General features: G+C 42.9%; 1 protein-coding gene across 1 annotated transcript in view; it reads right to left on the bottom strand.

Annotated features, from left to right (window-relative positions):
- pnocb (prepronociceptin b) overlaps positions 1-15,874 on the bottom strand; it is a 21,387-nt gene extending 5,513 nt beyond the window's left edge. The window contains exons 1-2 of the mRNA XM_076037604.1: positions 15,751-15,874; positions 4,098-4,343 (exon numbers count right to left, since the gene is read on the bottom strand). Coding sequence (XP_075893719.1) covers positions 4,098-4,226 — 129 coding nt within the window. The 5' untranslated portion in view covers positions 4,227-4,343; positions 15,751-15,874. The remainder of the gene's footprint in view (positions 1-4,097; positions 4,344-15,750) is intronic.

Here is a 15,874-nt window from a genome sequence, read left to right as displayed (position 1 = left end):
GTGTACAAGCCACTGTAGTTCACTGGCAAGCTGGGAGAGGGAGGGTGAGCGCTGCAATCTAAAACGTAACCACTTGATGTTAGCTGTTTCTTATTAAAATCTCCTTTACCTTCATCCCAAACACTTGATTAAAAAAGAACTGAGATGCAACTCAGAGTTGCAGCTTGTGTGTGTCATGAGTACTCTTTCTATATCACATCCTTCTGTGTTTGGTATGACAGACGCACTGGCAAAGGCAGACAGCCACTCTCTTCCTCCTCATCAATCCTTGCAATGGTTGAACTCCCTCTGCTGCAGTTCTCCGATTGTGTTTGCTGTTTGATAAGGGGAGAGCAACTTTATGAGAAAACTTTCCGTCTGCACCCAGAAATGCCACCGATAAGACGATATACAGCGGCTGGCACACACACACACAGTGAGACACATTCACCTTAGAGTCAGCGCACGCATGGCGAACCACTGGCCATGTGGCGCAGCAGCCCTGAAGACACAGACAGACTCTTATACCACTTATGTAAATCAATCCCAGTGCAAATATATGTTCAGTTTGATGAGCTGTTTAACCCGAGGTGCTTTACAACTTTGCTGCATAACCTTGGTGAGGGAGGCCTCTCTTGAACTGGATGGCCCCCGTGTCGGAGGAGTTAAGTGGACCTGGCTTTTGCCGCGCTCAGCGCACTTGGAAAGTTTTCGTGCCCAAATGAGGTGTCGATCATTTGATAACTGCCGCCGCAAAAATGATTGGCGGCACAAAATTGGGAGAAATTACAACTCAGTTTGAGGGACAGCAGCTAAATGATGTCCATTTATTTCTTGACTGGCTGCTCAACCTCTCGTAATGATATGTATATACAATATATATGTGCATACATGTATATATATATATGTGTGTCTATATATAAAATCACTGACAAGCTCGGGAGAATAAGAGCGCTGCAATCTAAAATGTAACCACTTCCTGTTGCTGTTTCTTCTCAAAATCTCCAAATTTTACACACGTAACCTTTAAGTCATAAAAATAGATTTTCTATTATAAATCTGAACGTTGTTCATGAGGACTATCCAAAACAAAGTGTCAAAAATGAGGCTGTACTGTGGCTCAATGCCTTTAGACAATAATGTTTTTTCCCCTTACTCAAAACCAGATAAACAACGCTGTTTTCAGGAGAACCTGCTCACATCCAAAGGATGAAAGAGGAGGGAGCTCCGCATCGAATCTATCAGCGGAAATTAATTAACCAGCGTAAATGAAATGAGCACACCAGGGGATTTTCCACGTCAGATCAATGGAGCAATCTGAAGCAGTTTATGGGCCAGGGTGCCTGCGTATATATGAGTGCGTGGTAATATACTTGCCTGAAAGAACAAGAGGGAGAGAGAGGTTCACAGAGGTTCATTTGTCAGAAGTAGAGCTGAGCTTCGGATTTTGGTTGTTAAGTAACGCAGTCGTGACAATGTGTAAAGGAGGCTGACTTAAATGCCTCGAAGATGTTTAAAATGCAGAGTCTGGTGCTGCTGTGTTGGGGTGAGAATCAGACTTGACCAGTACTGCCGTGTCTACTTTAGCCTCTCTACTTTTTTAGCAGTCAATGTACGTAACTTGGCCGTACTCATTGTGGAAATGGTACCATCTGCCGTAAAATCTGTGTTGTTGAAGTTTTTTTTTTTTTTGTGAATTAGCATTTGGGCAATCAGGAAAACGTGTGCTATTGAAACATTTTGGCTTGATGTTGCTATAAGACTGTGAGTCTGAGCCTTAGCACTGCGGACATTTGAAACTTCCACATTTTTTGTTTTTACTCTCTCTGGTATAGACTACATATGTCACTCAAATCACATTTCAATTGTTATTCTATGGGTTTCGTGCAACAACCAATGACCTGTATTGTCCGCGACACCAAAATAGGTGGAAAATTTGTTCATCTTAGTGTAGTTACACCAAAACTTCAACTCATTTTAAACAAGGAATCCCAAACAAAATATACTAGGATGTGGCAGTAGGAATATGATTTTGCCCAATTTTCTTTTTCTATTAAGGATCACAAACTGTTTTGCAATCTTAATTATTGTGCATAGTATGAAAATGCGGAAGTGGGTTAGCTTCATGGTAACATCAGGTCAGTGCTGTAAAAATAACCTGATGTTATCATCTTTTTATTATTTTTTCTTTGTTATTTAAGACAAACTTTACCTGGTGGATAACTGGCCTGAGGTCTGCCTTGCAAAAAGGCACCTTGGCTCAGGTACTACGACACGAAATAAACTATGAGTATTGTATTACACTCTGTTGACCCACATGGCAGTGGGCAGCACGGTCTCCTCATCCTCACTGCGAGTCTGCATGTTCTCAATTAACGGCAGGTTTGAGAGTGAGTGACAGTGGTTGTCTGTCTTGTTCTTGTCTTTGCCTGCAACATCAATATTAGCATCGGCGTTCACATTGTAAAAAAAAACAAACAAAAAAAAACCCTCCTGGCTGGAGGTGATGTCACTAGACTGGGAGGGATTTCTTGGAGGTATCAGTGCCCTCCATTTGTGACATCAGAAAAGGCTGATTCCTAAAAAAGCGAAGCTAGCAAGAGAAGGACAGGCTGTAGTGTGTGGGCGTGCACATGCATAGACACACTCATACACACACACACACACACACACACACACACACTAGCGCGCGCTTTCAAGCACACGCACGCAGACACTTTCCGTCTGGGGTTTGGAAACAATGGAATTGCTCAGTGGATTCCATCTGCGGCTCAACGGGAAGGCGGCTAATACAATGAGGAGCTGATAAAACGTGTCAGTCACCAGTGTAAGCCTGAGCCGGTGATACTGAGCAGCAGTCAATTACACCGAGTTCTATGGCAGAAGGTCCCAGCTGTCTTTTCCTGCATTATTATCAGCTAAATTAGCCATCCCGCAGCCATTCAGAGCTGTGGGGGCCGTTCTTATCAGCCAGCGTGTCTCTCGTCTTCAGGGGAATGAGATTGCGGGCTGCGCTGAAGTTTAAAGTCTGACTTTTGGAGGGAGGCCACATTTTGTCAGGGCTGTGTGTGTTTTTTTGTTTGTTTTTTCTGACAAATCCGACACACCTAGACATGCGGGTGAAGTTTTCTTAAGGGATGAAATTGCATCTTATTAGTTTTGTGTTTTTCTAGCCTCCTGGGCCCCATTTGATTTTTATTTTCTTGCAATACAATGGTTGGCCACTGAGGAACAGAGCCCATTCAGGTATTATAATACGTCCTTGGCTCTCATTCGGTGACACTATGGCCACATTGAAGCCCTCCAAAATCCCAACAGCTTATGTCAGCGGAGTAACAATGATAAAGCCAGCCAAGATGTCATTTTTGTACTTAAGCTGACGTCCCAGTAACGCAGCTCTGATTTTGCGGAAAGTCACTGCAAGCTAGTTAGAAAGGAATCCTTGGGAAACGCCCATGAATGCGTCACATGAGGTATTTTGACTCACTGCTAACACGTTTTATCTAGACATTTGTTCATCATCACATTGCAAATAACAGTCCAAGCACTTGCTTACTTTGCAGTGCTTAAAGCGCTACTAAAGGTCCAGTGTATAAAATTTGACTTGATTTATCATTTTTAGATTGCTAAAAGCGTAATATAGTATCCATAAATACATTTATAAAACTGGATACTTGCTGTACAATACAAGTAATTTGGTTTTTCTACCCATAGAACGGTTCTCATATATATATATATATATGAGAATATACATATAGCAAGGGTCTTGCTCCCGGTTAGCTGCTATCTTGCACTGCCATTTTTCTAAGGAAGCCTGGTGTGGACAATCCAGCCCACCTGACAGCCTGTTTTGTACTCAGGGTGAACGCTCGCACCTTCAAATAAACCAGCAAAGAACAAGGTGGACGACGCATCCAGGTTTGCCTGCAAAGGCCAGTGTAGTTCACTGGCAAGCTTGGGAGGGGGTGTGTAAAAGCTCTGCAATCTAAGATGTAACCGCTTGATGACGCTGTTTCCTCTCAAAATCTCCAAATATAATACACCAGACCTTTAACTCTGCACAAACAGGGGTTGTTCTCGCTACCGAAATGAACTGACAATCAGAAGCTCGCACTCACCATGCTGCTGAAGGTTTGCTGCTGCTGCAGGAGCAGACCGCAGGCCAGGCACTCTCCCCGGCAGTCGCCGCGTCCGGGGGTGAAGCGACACGCGAGCAGCGCCAGCAGGTACCACAGAGGGATCTTCATGGCTCAGCACGGTCACACAGGCAGGGGGGCAAATGAACTGTTGGGGGAAGGGGGAGAGTGGGCAGAGGCGGGGTGCGGAGAAGAGTCTGAAACCGGGGTGGATGAACGGGGCCCAGCCTGCAGGGGGGGGATGACAGAAATGTTGCGTCAGTGGCGAAATTGCTACGGTTTATTAACTGGATTCGGGGCGTCGTGTCGGTGTCCACAAGAGCGTTCAGCCAACGCAACACAAGGAGGTGGAGAAAATATGTGGGACGGAGAGTGAGGGAGCAGAGTACGAGGCAGCGAGGATTAATAAATACATAGGTATTTTCCTGGACAAGCTGGAAATAACGGAAATAGCGCAAAAGGAACGAAACTGGAATCTAGAGATCGTTTTCTCCAGATTCCAGAACGGACGAAGAACGGCGTCGTTTGTTGAGTTGGACGGATGCAATAGGACGAAAAGCTTAACGTGGAATCAAATCACACCTGCCATTGCAGAAGTATGATCCGTGTGTGTACGTCAAAGCTGATGGCTCAGCAGTGGAGCTGCGTCTGAGCAAATCCTCAAATCGGTTGCTCCATGTTCACGGATTGACCCCTGAATCCACGTCCCCCGTCTCCTCCATCACGAGTCGCCACATGAGCCAATAGCACAAGGCCACTCCCACCGTCTCGTTAAAAAGACTTGCTTAAGCTTTTGTGCGTTTGTGATGTTTAAGACATAATGTACGAAAGTGCCTCTAGCCGTCTCTTTAATATTCTCATAAACAATTCAATGTACCTAACACTCCGTTTAATGAACAACCAGCCCCCCAAAAATGACATGTTTGGATATGTATGGTTCCAGATATGAATATTATTGATGTAATAGACGAAAAGGTGAACTCAGCCTTCTTTAAAATACTAGACGTCAATTCATCATCTTCTGACGTGTTTTTTTTTTTAACTACTCTATTACTTAGTTACTTTTAATTACTTACTAATGTACAGTCCAAACTTGCCCCCGTGTAGCAGAACACCACCGTATATAAATGGCTTTATGGGAAATCCTTAGCGGGACCCGTTTGTTTGCTTTGCTGAGGCGTTTTGTGCAATGATCGTTTGCTTGTCCGCTGATGAAGCCCATCTCATATTGTCACGTTCGCCGTTAAGTGACCCTTGTAAATAAGTTGGACAAATGAGTGAGCGAGTGTGGGCCCCCGTATAATTACAAAGATACAGCAGCAATGACATTCCGCCAAAGTGCTAATACAGGCAACAGGCATTTGTGGCCACCGCAAGCAAGTTTAATATCATTACTAAACAAAACAATGCGGCGTCAATCAAAAGCTGTTTAATGAGTAAACAGGCGTCCATTTGTTTTGTCCCACATATCGGATATGTGTGGAGGCGGAACAGTCCTGGAGGGGAAGGACAGTGGACCGGTATTATCAGCAGGCAGCAGACTGCTTATATGTGGGCATAAAGCTTTTTAATTGTTTGCCACAGCATTGGCGACTTCAATATATTCAGTGGGTGTCTCAGCTGACAAAGGGCACGCTGCCAAAAAACATTTCAGAAGGGTTTTGCCTTTGAGTGGAAAGGTGTTTTGTTGCCACCGTCATGAAAGCCCGGCATCAATTTGATTGGACCGAAACATTCCAATTACTTTCAACCAGAGGTGGGAAGCAACAAAGTACAAATACTTACTGTTACTGTACTCCAGCAGATTTTTCAGGTCAGTTCCGTCCAGACTTTTCTCTCAAAACCTTTTCATTTTTGCGAAACTATCAACAAATGATTTGGTTCAATAATGGGAAAAAATATGTTTTACCTTTTTTCTTAAGCACATTTCAAAGCCTGAGGTTATTTTCCGTACTTTCGCTTATGTACGGAATGTGAATACTTTTGCCACCATCACCATCTGCGTTCAACCCACACACACAATCGGTCTCCTGTTTCTATTTATCTTAATTAGCCTGATTGTTGAACAAGGATTTATTTGCTTCTGAAAAAACCGCAGCCGTCGTGTTTAATAGCTTTCCGTCGGCCCCGGGGGGCGAATAAGCAACAAAGTTGTTGCATGCTGCCATCTCTCGTGTGAAGTGAAGCTATTATTGTTTGCAAGGAACAATTGGCTAGGACATTAAGTGTTAATGGGCTGCGACATCGTCAGTCAGCTTCTTCGAGATGTTCGTGGTGCGAGACGACGTCCTCAAGGTTGGGATGATTGGTGTTGACAGGATGGCACGGCTTTATGTAGTGAAACGTATAGCTAGCGATACAAAGAATAGCATTTTTAGGGTTGAAATGTCAAGAATTTGTAGTCTGCATTATTTAGTTTGTTAGATTTTCAACAACACAATTAATTTAGCATTTTTTTAAATACAAAGAAACAGCAAAAGTAAGGGGGTATGAATGTTTTGTAGTTCTCAATGAGGACTTAGTGACACGGTGGCACAGTGGTTAGCGCTGCCGCCTCACAGCAAGAAGGCCGTGGGTTCAGTTACGGGCCTGGGGCCTTTCTATGTGGAGTTTGCATGTTCTCCCTATGTCTGTGTGGGTTCTCTCCGTGTTCTCCAGTCCAAAAACTTGCCCGTGAGGTCAATTGGAAACTCTAAACTGTCCATAGGAGTGTGAATGGCAGGTTGTCTTTATGTGGCTCTGCTATGAACTGGCGACGTGTCCAGGGTGTCACCCTGCCTTCGCCCTACGACGGCTGGGAGAGGCTCCAGCAGATCCTTCAGCTCAGGAAGAAGCGCGTATTGAAAATGTATGGATGGCCCAAAAATGATTTTCTTTCTCCATATGAATGACTGTTTATATGTTATAATAAGTAATGCTGAGAGTTGACACTTCACATGGCTGTTTCATGTGGTACCTCACTGCTAGCTAGATACCTCAACAGATTCACTCAATTTGACCACCTGACTGTCATGTTCTTAGGACTCCACACCTTCTTCTTCGCTGGTTTATTTGAGGATGCAAGCGTTCACCCTAAATATGAAAAGCGCTGTCAGGTGACCTGGATTGTCCATATTTCTTTAGGAATATGGCGGTGCAAGAGGGCAGCCAACTGGGTGCTCTATGTGCATTCTTATGTATATGTATATATGAGAGTATATGAAAGTATCCACTTCTATAAATGTGTTTATGGGCCGTATATTAAACGTTTAGCAATGTGAAAATCATAAATCAGGCCAAAATGTTACACACTGGACCTTTAATTTGTGAAGTCAATTATGAGTCTACCTCGGACTCAATGATGACAGTGACACATAAACCCAGTCATGTCGCACTCTGCTTCAGTTTTGCCATTACTGTTTGTCTTGAATTACCACCAAGTTTGCCTTTGCCTATAAATTTGCATTCAAATCCAGCGTCTTGAAAAGTTTGTACCATTTGCATAACCAATCATGCAGAGCCGGAAGGTGATTGTGAGTGTTGGGCTGATATGTGATGTCCTGTTTGCAGCGGAAATGTTGGATCCCTTAGCCTGCAACCAACTTCTCCCGACAGGCTTTTATACCCACAAGAGCAAGAAAACAAAGTGTTGCATCCGGGCACCGGAGAGTTCATCACATTAGAAGAATAAATGTCTCTAACATTTCAACATCAAAACAGTCTCGCCCTTCTAAATCTAAATTAACAATGACATAAAAGCAAAGAGGGAATTTTAAATGTAGCAGAGAGCTCGTTCTTCCACTTTTAGGGGTCTCTGAAACACTATTTTGTGCCTCCATTAGTGTAAACTGAGGCCCTGAAAGCATCAGGTGTATTCAATGGAGAGTTTTTATCTTTCAGTCAAAACAGAAGTAAAGCATACAAGGACCCATGGTCTCATGCGTTTGGCTTTGTTTTCTGTGCTTTTCCTGATGTGCCTAAAATACATGAAAGCTTTTCATTAACGGAAGAGGAACACGAAATGGCCCCATATTGATAAAGGCCCTAACACATCTCACGGGCCTCAGCCTTTAGAGAGGGGAAAGTGTTTGCGGTGACGAAAAAGAAGCTTCATTAGTCACCTAATGGTGAGTTGAGGACTGAACTTGATTTCAGGTAAGGCAGAGTGCTGTGCAAGGTTGTTCTGTTTTGGGTGATGTTGGCAAAAATGTGCAACAAAAAACCATGACCTGAAGTAACAACCAAACAAAAAAAAAACACTGGCTTTCATCTGGTTGTCAGTCAGAGCTGTTGTGCTCACTGGATGGTTACCCGTTAAAGGTCCAGTGTTTAAAAATTGGCCTCATTTACAATTTGTACATTGGTAAAAGCTTAATATACTGACCATAAAATTGGTAAAAATGTATACTTGCACTACAATAAAAGTCATTTGGTTTTCCTACCTATAGTACTGTATTTAATTTGTGTTTCTATATATATATAGATACCTCTTTCGAAGTTTGGTCAAATTACGACAACACTGTGTACTGTTGTACGATGTTTTCCCAACAGATGGCATTCCCCTCCTTGTGTGGTGTTGAGGTAACAAACATTACCAAGCAGTAGTTTGCCGTACGCATAAATGTCTAGAAGTCAATGGCCACCGCATTCAGCACCTCGAGTAATTGCGAATACGCATTTCGTATTCAGGGTGAAAGTTTGCGTCCTCTCATGAACCAATGAAGAAAATCGTAGCTTAGAGCACAAGGTATCCAGCCACTGTAGTTCACTGGCAAGCTATGAAGAGGGAGGGGCAGCGTAAGAGCGCTGCAATCTAAAATGTAACCGCTCGATGTCGCTGTTTCTTCTCAAAAATCTCCAAATATTAAACGTTGAACCGTTAACAGAGCTCAGCAAAACAAGACAGCGCCCTTGTAGTCAAGATAAGATATTTACGCAAATAAATGAATAATTTTAAATGGCTCCTCCACTGTTCACTGATATCCCTTTACTTCTTTTCGAAAGTTTTTTTTTATTAAAACAGTTGGAAGAAAAAAAAAACAGATGTAGAAATTTGCGTTTAGCGTGATGAACTTTATTTAGAACTTTTCTCAAAAAATAGATAACAGTAGCTGTTTGTCTCTCACCTTTCTTAAATACATATATTATATAAATATAATTTTTCTCATACAATTAGTAGAAAATATGTTTTTTAATCTTTTGTAGAAATCATATTCAGATCATCCCAAAAGCTTTGGTGCCTTTTTTGTTGCACTGTCTCCAAAAAAGATCTCTTAGCCGCCTGTGACTGAATGAATAAGCCACTCGCACGCCACGCACAGAGCTGCAGGGTGAAGTGTTTTAATGGTGCTAACGGCGGTATGAATTAGCATTAGTAGCATTAATGAAGGATGAACAGAGGGCCCAAGGTGTCATGGGTATGAGTGGTGGAGAAGAAAAGCTCCGCCTTGGTCTCTGGCAAAGCTCTGACTCACTCCATCTCATCCATTAGCCCACCGACACGGAGCGGGACAAAACAAAGGCGTCTGCTAATGCACAGATAACCTAAAGGTCACTCTGCCTTCCTTCCCTTCGCTCCTTCTTCACCACCGACCCTCCGAGTCTTCTCCCCCCCACTCGTCTTTATCTGCGATGACACGCCGAGCGGGTTTCCAGCCAAGGAGGCGAGTTGAACTTGATTCCCGTTCACTGAACCCAAACACCGCACCTCCAGCGACACATTGATAAATAGGTAGGCGTAATTTAAATTCCTTGTCTACCTCTCACATCTCGTGGCCCATTTGTCTTTTTTACTTTGTCTTTTTGTTCTTTTTGATAGTACCCTCCTAACTCTTTCCAACTTTGGATATTTTTAAGGCCCTTTGGAGTTTTTACGGCCCTTTCCTCTGCAACAGCTTGTTGCAAATGATATGAAATGCCTGAAATGTCACCACTATCTGAACGCACTGTACCGGCAAGCTACAACATTTCGGTAAATTGGTATTTGCCCCTTTCACGAATTGTTTACGGTCCTTTGCTGATAATAAACATGAACAACTTTTCTCTAAACTCAAAACCTATTAAAAATGAAAGATGAGTCAATCGTTTTTATGATACGATATCGCTGCCTCAGATGCAAATGCAATACTTTTAAGTTGCTGCAATTTTCACAGTCGTAATAAAAGAAGTTTTATTTTGTTTTAAGGTCAATAATTATAGAGAATATCATCATGATCACCATCCTCATCATCATCATCAGATGCAGACGGGTTCAGTCAGACGTTTTAGTATGGACTCTAGGTTAGAGAGTATTTCAAATCAAAATGCCTAAAGAATACTGTGATTTATCTATTCGTCTATTTATTTGCATTTTGTTTTTAGTTGCATGAAATCTGCATTTGCAAAACAATGCCCTTTCTTTTTAGCCTTGCACGTATATCAATCCAAATGTTTTGACAGCCTTCTCTGGCCTCTTCAGGTGCTTGGTCACCTTCCCTGGCGTTCCTCATATTTTCAGCGATGTACGTATTGAGACAATACGCCATTAATCTTAATCACCCCGAATTAGTTCCAGGCTGCCGACCTGTCTCTTGCATCCTGGCCCGGCTCATTGCGTCTCCTCACAAAACAGGTGGTTGAGAAAACAACAGGATGTGTAGAACAGCTGCACACAGAGGCACGGATTAAAGCGCCTCCACTTCCATTTTACCACAATTATAAAACCAATTAAAGCGGTGAAGGCCTGTTAACCTTCAAAGCTTTGCTCGTCAGGGCTTGAGTTGACGAACAAAATGTTGCGTTGCATTTCGTTAACTGCGCAAGCTGTTCTGCTGCAAGCTGTATTTGCTTTACTTTGAGCAGCATTGTGACAAAATGGGGGGAAAGTAAAATCCCGCATTTACATTTTAAAGTGCCTTGTTTATCCCGTTCAACACCACACCCCAAACACATGTACAGTGGCGAGCCTCGTACCTTGGTTGTAACTGCAGTGGTTATTTGAGTTACCGTCTCCTGCCAGTTTGCCCATTCTGACCTCAGACCCTTGATACCAACAAGGCATTTTCCTCCACTCACCACACATTTTCTCTATTTGGGACCACTCTCTGGGGATGAGGTGGTTGAAAGACCCAGTAGAGCAGCAGTTCCTGAAATTCTCAGACCAACAAACCTGCAAAATCTCCAAAATCCTTTTTGAACAGTTGTCATAACTACATGTCTGTGTGCCTAAATGCCAAAAGAGAGTTGCTGCCACTTAAATGGTATGTTAACTATCTGTGTAAACAAGTGAATGAACTTTTTACAGAATAGTATGGGCAGTGAGTCTATCTTGTTGATGTTATTTTGGAATGAAAAAATTAGAGCGTACATGTTGATCAATGCCAACACCAACCCTTGCAACCAAGCCTCAGGTCCAGTGTGTAAAATTTGGATTGATTTATGATTTTTATATTGGTAAAAGCTCAATATATTGGTATTATAAATACTTTATTAAGTGTGTACTTGCAGTCCAATAATTTTAAGGAAGCCTGGAATGGACATTCGAGCCCAACTGACAGCACGTTTTGTTGTTAGGGTGACTGCTGTGGCTCTTTAGACTCAAGACATCTTCAAATAAATTTCAACCAACGAAAAAGTAGGCCAACCACTTGATGTTACTGTTTCTTCCTCAGAACTTTCAAATGTTACACACTTAACCTTTAACAGGACATAAATTACAAATTTAGTAATGTCACAACTCAATATTATAGTGTTATCAGTGAATATTACAATGGATTTAAAGTAACTGTAAAAAAAGTGTCTTGTTCATAGGGTTAAGAGATAGAGATAGAGGGTTTTAGAGGAAAAAAATATAATGGAAAACATAAATTTATAGGAACATTAATTTCCTTATGAACTTTCAGACAGTCATGAGGAACTGTAACTGCAAAACAACTTCAGCAAGTCACTGCGTGGACCCAGCAGACTCTTCAAACTCTTTGAAGGAAGCAGATTATGTTCATTCATTGTTTATGAGTATATAGTAAGCCTGTTAGAAGTTATACAAAGTTTTGTTGAGAAAAGGACAGAATACTAAAATTCACGTGGATTCAGCCCAAAGACATCATCCAGATGATTCCTTCGGGCTGACAGCGTGCACTGCTGCACTTCAAAAACCGGAGCAGCCGGAGGAACATGACAAAAATCTATTACTCATGAAGCTTGAGGGGGTTTTCTTAGACTCTGACAATGTTTTGGCAGATTTTATTGGTCTGGAATAGCCATGTATGCACCAGATTCCTTTAATTTTTCTTTTTCTTGTGCCAATGTCTTTCATTTCATCTGTTAGATGCCAGTTTGTGTTGTCAGCTTTGGTCTGTGCATCAAATATAAATATACTTAAGAGACTTAAGGTTTGCTTTTGTCCTCCAAAACATATTGTAATGTGACTGCAACACAAATGGAGAAATTTAGCAAGCACAATTTAATGCCCAGGGAAGATTAGAGAAAAGTACAAGATTTGCATTTGCGTAACGACAAAATGCTGTGGCTTGAATCCACAGTGGCGCCCGCAAGCTAACGGTCCGTGACTCCAGTTAAAGGGGATGGTGGTGGGTGGGGGGTGGTGAAGATGGGGGGAAAGTGGGATGTTCTCTCTTAGGAGCCGTTTACACAAAGACGGATTTTTTTGAAACCGCACATTTTCGAAAGACGCGTTTAAAGAAGCAGGAGCTAGCTAACATTAGCACCGCTAAGAACAGAAAGAAAGATCGCTCGTGAAAAGACGGTGTGGATAAACGGCAGAGTTGAACTTCGGCTTTGAGTTACTTTAGAACATAAAGCCTCAACAGGTACATGTTAATAAGGCTGACAGGGAGTCGAGTTGTGCCGTCACTGTCTAGTAAGGATTCCTCATTATAGCTCCTTTCAGGAAAATTAGCTTGAACAAATTTGGGGAGTTTCTGCCGAGGCAGTGCTGGAAGTCGTGACCGTGATTGTTATCTGTTAGATTAGCTGGCCGTGAGGAAACGTGTCATCACTTCGTCACGCTGCGTATTTTGGGTAAATTTCAACTTTAGCAGTTCGAGATAACAAAGATAGTTGGAAGATAACGAGCTGTGAAACGTGTACAGCATCTGCTCTTTTGATGTGTTAGCATTGTCTAATTGCGGCGTCATCATATCAGCTGTTGAAATCAGCCTTTCCCGCTACGGAGCGTTCCAGTGTCTTAAGCACACTGTGGAGCGCGCGCATGATCTGAAAACCTCACCGAGTATTACCCGTCCTCATTAAAATGAAGTGCAAAATGAAGTGGCAGTAAAACGCTTTGTATTCAAAATGTGCCCCGTTCCCTTCCCTCCCTCCCTCCAGGAACCTTCATAACAGATCAACTGAGCATGTGATTGTTATCCGTCAATTGCACCCGCGCGCACGCTCCAAATTTGCAAGTGCACGCCCGCACCTGAGGGGCAGACACTCCGCTGGATGTCGTCCCCCTCCCGCAATCGCATCCGTCGCACGGAAGTGTGTGTGTGTGTGTGGGGGGGGGACCCCACAACGGCGGTCGTCTCGTTTAGCCTCCCGCAAACTGAGTTAATAACCTCAGACGTGGGCGCCGTTACGCAGTTCAGCTCCGCTGACCACATACCGCGGTTGGGGGGGGGACACATTTTCTGAAGCAAATGCACTCACACAACGTGTGGGTGTCGGAGGAAAATAGGGTGCTTGAAAGGAGAGGGTGGGGTGGGGTGGGGTGGGGGTTTACGACTGCAGAGGAAAGAGGCACTGGAGTGAATCATTCATCCCTGATGTCCCTCCCCGAGGTTGGGGAAATAATTCACGATAATCTAATTAAAACGCCTTCGCCGCATGTGGTGGGGGAAATTGGATGAATTCTAAGCATAGTGCAAAATTAACACAGTAGAAAAGGTGTCTGCCAGAGAGCTTGAAGCAGCTTCACAGTGTCTACTGAGAGACAACAGGGCAGGGACATAGGGACACCCCCCCCCCAGTCCTGCAGTGTGACTCCCCCAAAGTGAATTTTGCAGGGCGTTAGGCAGCTGACACATTGTCATCATTGATCTAGTCGCTGTTGAGCCGCGTGCGCACCTGCACTAATCCATTGGTCGCGGAGCCGAGGGGAAGTAATCTGGCGCAGAGTCGACTTCCCAGCTTTTGTTTTTTTTTTTTTTTTTTTTTACTTTTTTTTTCAAGGTGAGTCTGGAAGGGGCGCTGTGGGAAGTGTTGCGCGTGGAGATTTGGCACTGAGCAGATTATAGGGAAGTGAAGTCGATCGCGTTGTGTAAAACCAAGCAAGTAGGGGTGCTCACAGTGTCCAAATAGTATAATAAACAGCATGATTGGTGCAATCACGGTGGGAAATACCATTTTAGGCTGAATAAATAAAATCTAAATTGTTTAAATTAAAGCAATGCTGGATTAAAAAAGAAAAAAAAAGAAAAAAAACATCCTTAAAGGTGTTTTCTTTTAAATGAATTATTTCTTTCGAAACATGCTAGCTAGAGATAAGAGACTGGTTTTGGCATTCGTGGCACATCTGCTAGAAAAATCTTAAAGTGCTCCAGCTCCCAAAATTGCGTAGAATTTCAATTTCTCACAAGTTCAGTCCAACAAGTGCCCCTCCCCGCACACACAGACACACACACAAACACACACACACACACAGACACACACACACACACACACACACACACACACCTCCAGGAACTGCGTTTTGCCCGTAAACACGCTTGACTCTTCATGAAACATTCCTCCAGTGTGAAGTCACTTATCTGTGAAAGGCACATTAGGCCCCCACTTTTTCCACATTTCTGCACGGCTCTCATCTCCGCCGATAATGGGAAATGATTATGCACATTCATTACCATTATCATTAAAGTCATTATTATGATGTGCCTCGCATAATAATAACGGCGCTCAACTGATTCGCTTCAGCGTTAGTATTTTCTTTTTTTCTTTTCTTTTTTTTTGTCCTGCCATTTGTCCGGTGCAAGTGCTGCTCTTGGAAAAAAATAAATAAACGCTTCGGTGCGATAGTATATAATCTGATAAAATAAATAAATAAATGAATAAATAAATAAAAAAACACACAACTCTCCATAATCAAAACCCTGTTTTTGCAGGGTAATCACCAACTTCTACTTGTGTGGATTTAAAAACACAGTTTGAAAGTGTGTGTGTGTGTGTATATATATATATATATATATGCATATACAGTATATATAGTATATATACATATCCATGAGTGTGTGTGTATATACACACATATATATGTATATATAAATGTGTATATATATACATATATACACATGCAATATACATATATACACACGCACACACACACACACACACATCTTTTCTGCTTGAACAAATACACACAAAGTCAAACACATCTCAGTTCAACGCAAAGTGCAGCAAAGTCACTGCAGGTACTGCTGACGCTTGCGCTGGTGCCTGAGGAGACGAGCAAACAAACGAAAAGAAAAAAACACACTGTCCTCCGGGTTTCATTTCCCTTTTGCAATTATTTCAGTGTTGACTTCAAGGAAACTCCCGCAGGATCTAATAAGCCACACAAGATGTGTGATAATAAAGTGTTCAGTCTACGGCGTCTAGCGCAGGGCAGGTACGCCTCGCACTCATCTGAGAAGAAAGGGTCACGCCGAAGCGCTCTTCCTACCTGTGCCCGTGACGCGTGTGGGTATTCTGTCCGAGTCGTCCTCCGGTGGCCGCGGGAGACTTTGGTGGCTCAGCTCGTATCCTGGGGGCTGAGGGATTTAACAAGTGAACGCATTGCTCCGCTG

This window comes from Nelusetta ayraudi, unplaced genomic scaffold (genome assembly GCF_046127955.1).
Source record: "Nelusetta ayraudi isolate G7.1 ecotype Tasmania unplaced genomic scaffold, CSIRO-AGI_Nayr_v1 ptg000052l, whole genome shotgun sequence".
NCBI lineage: Eukaryota > Metazoa > Chordata > Actinopteri > Tetraodontiformes > Monacanthidae > Nelusetta > Nelusetta ayraudi.
This window is presented reverse-complemented; position numbering and strand designations above follow the sequence as displayed.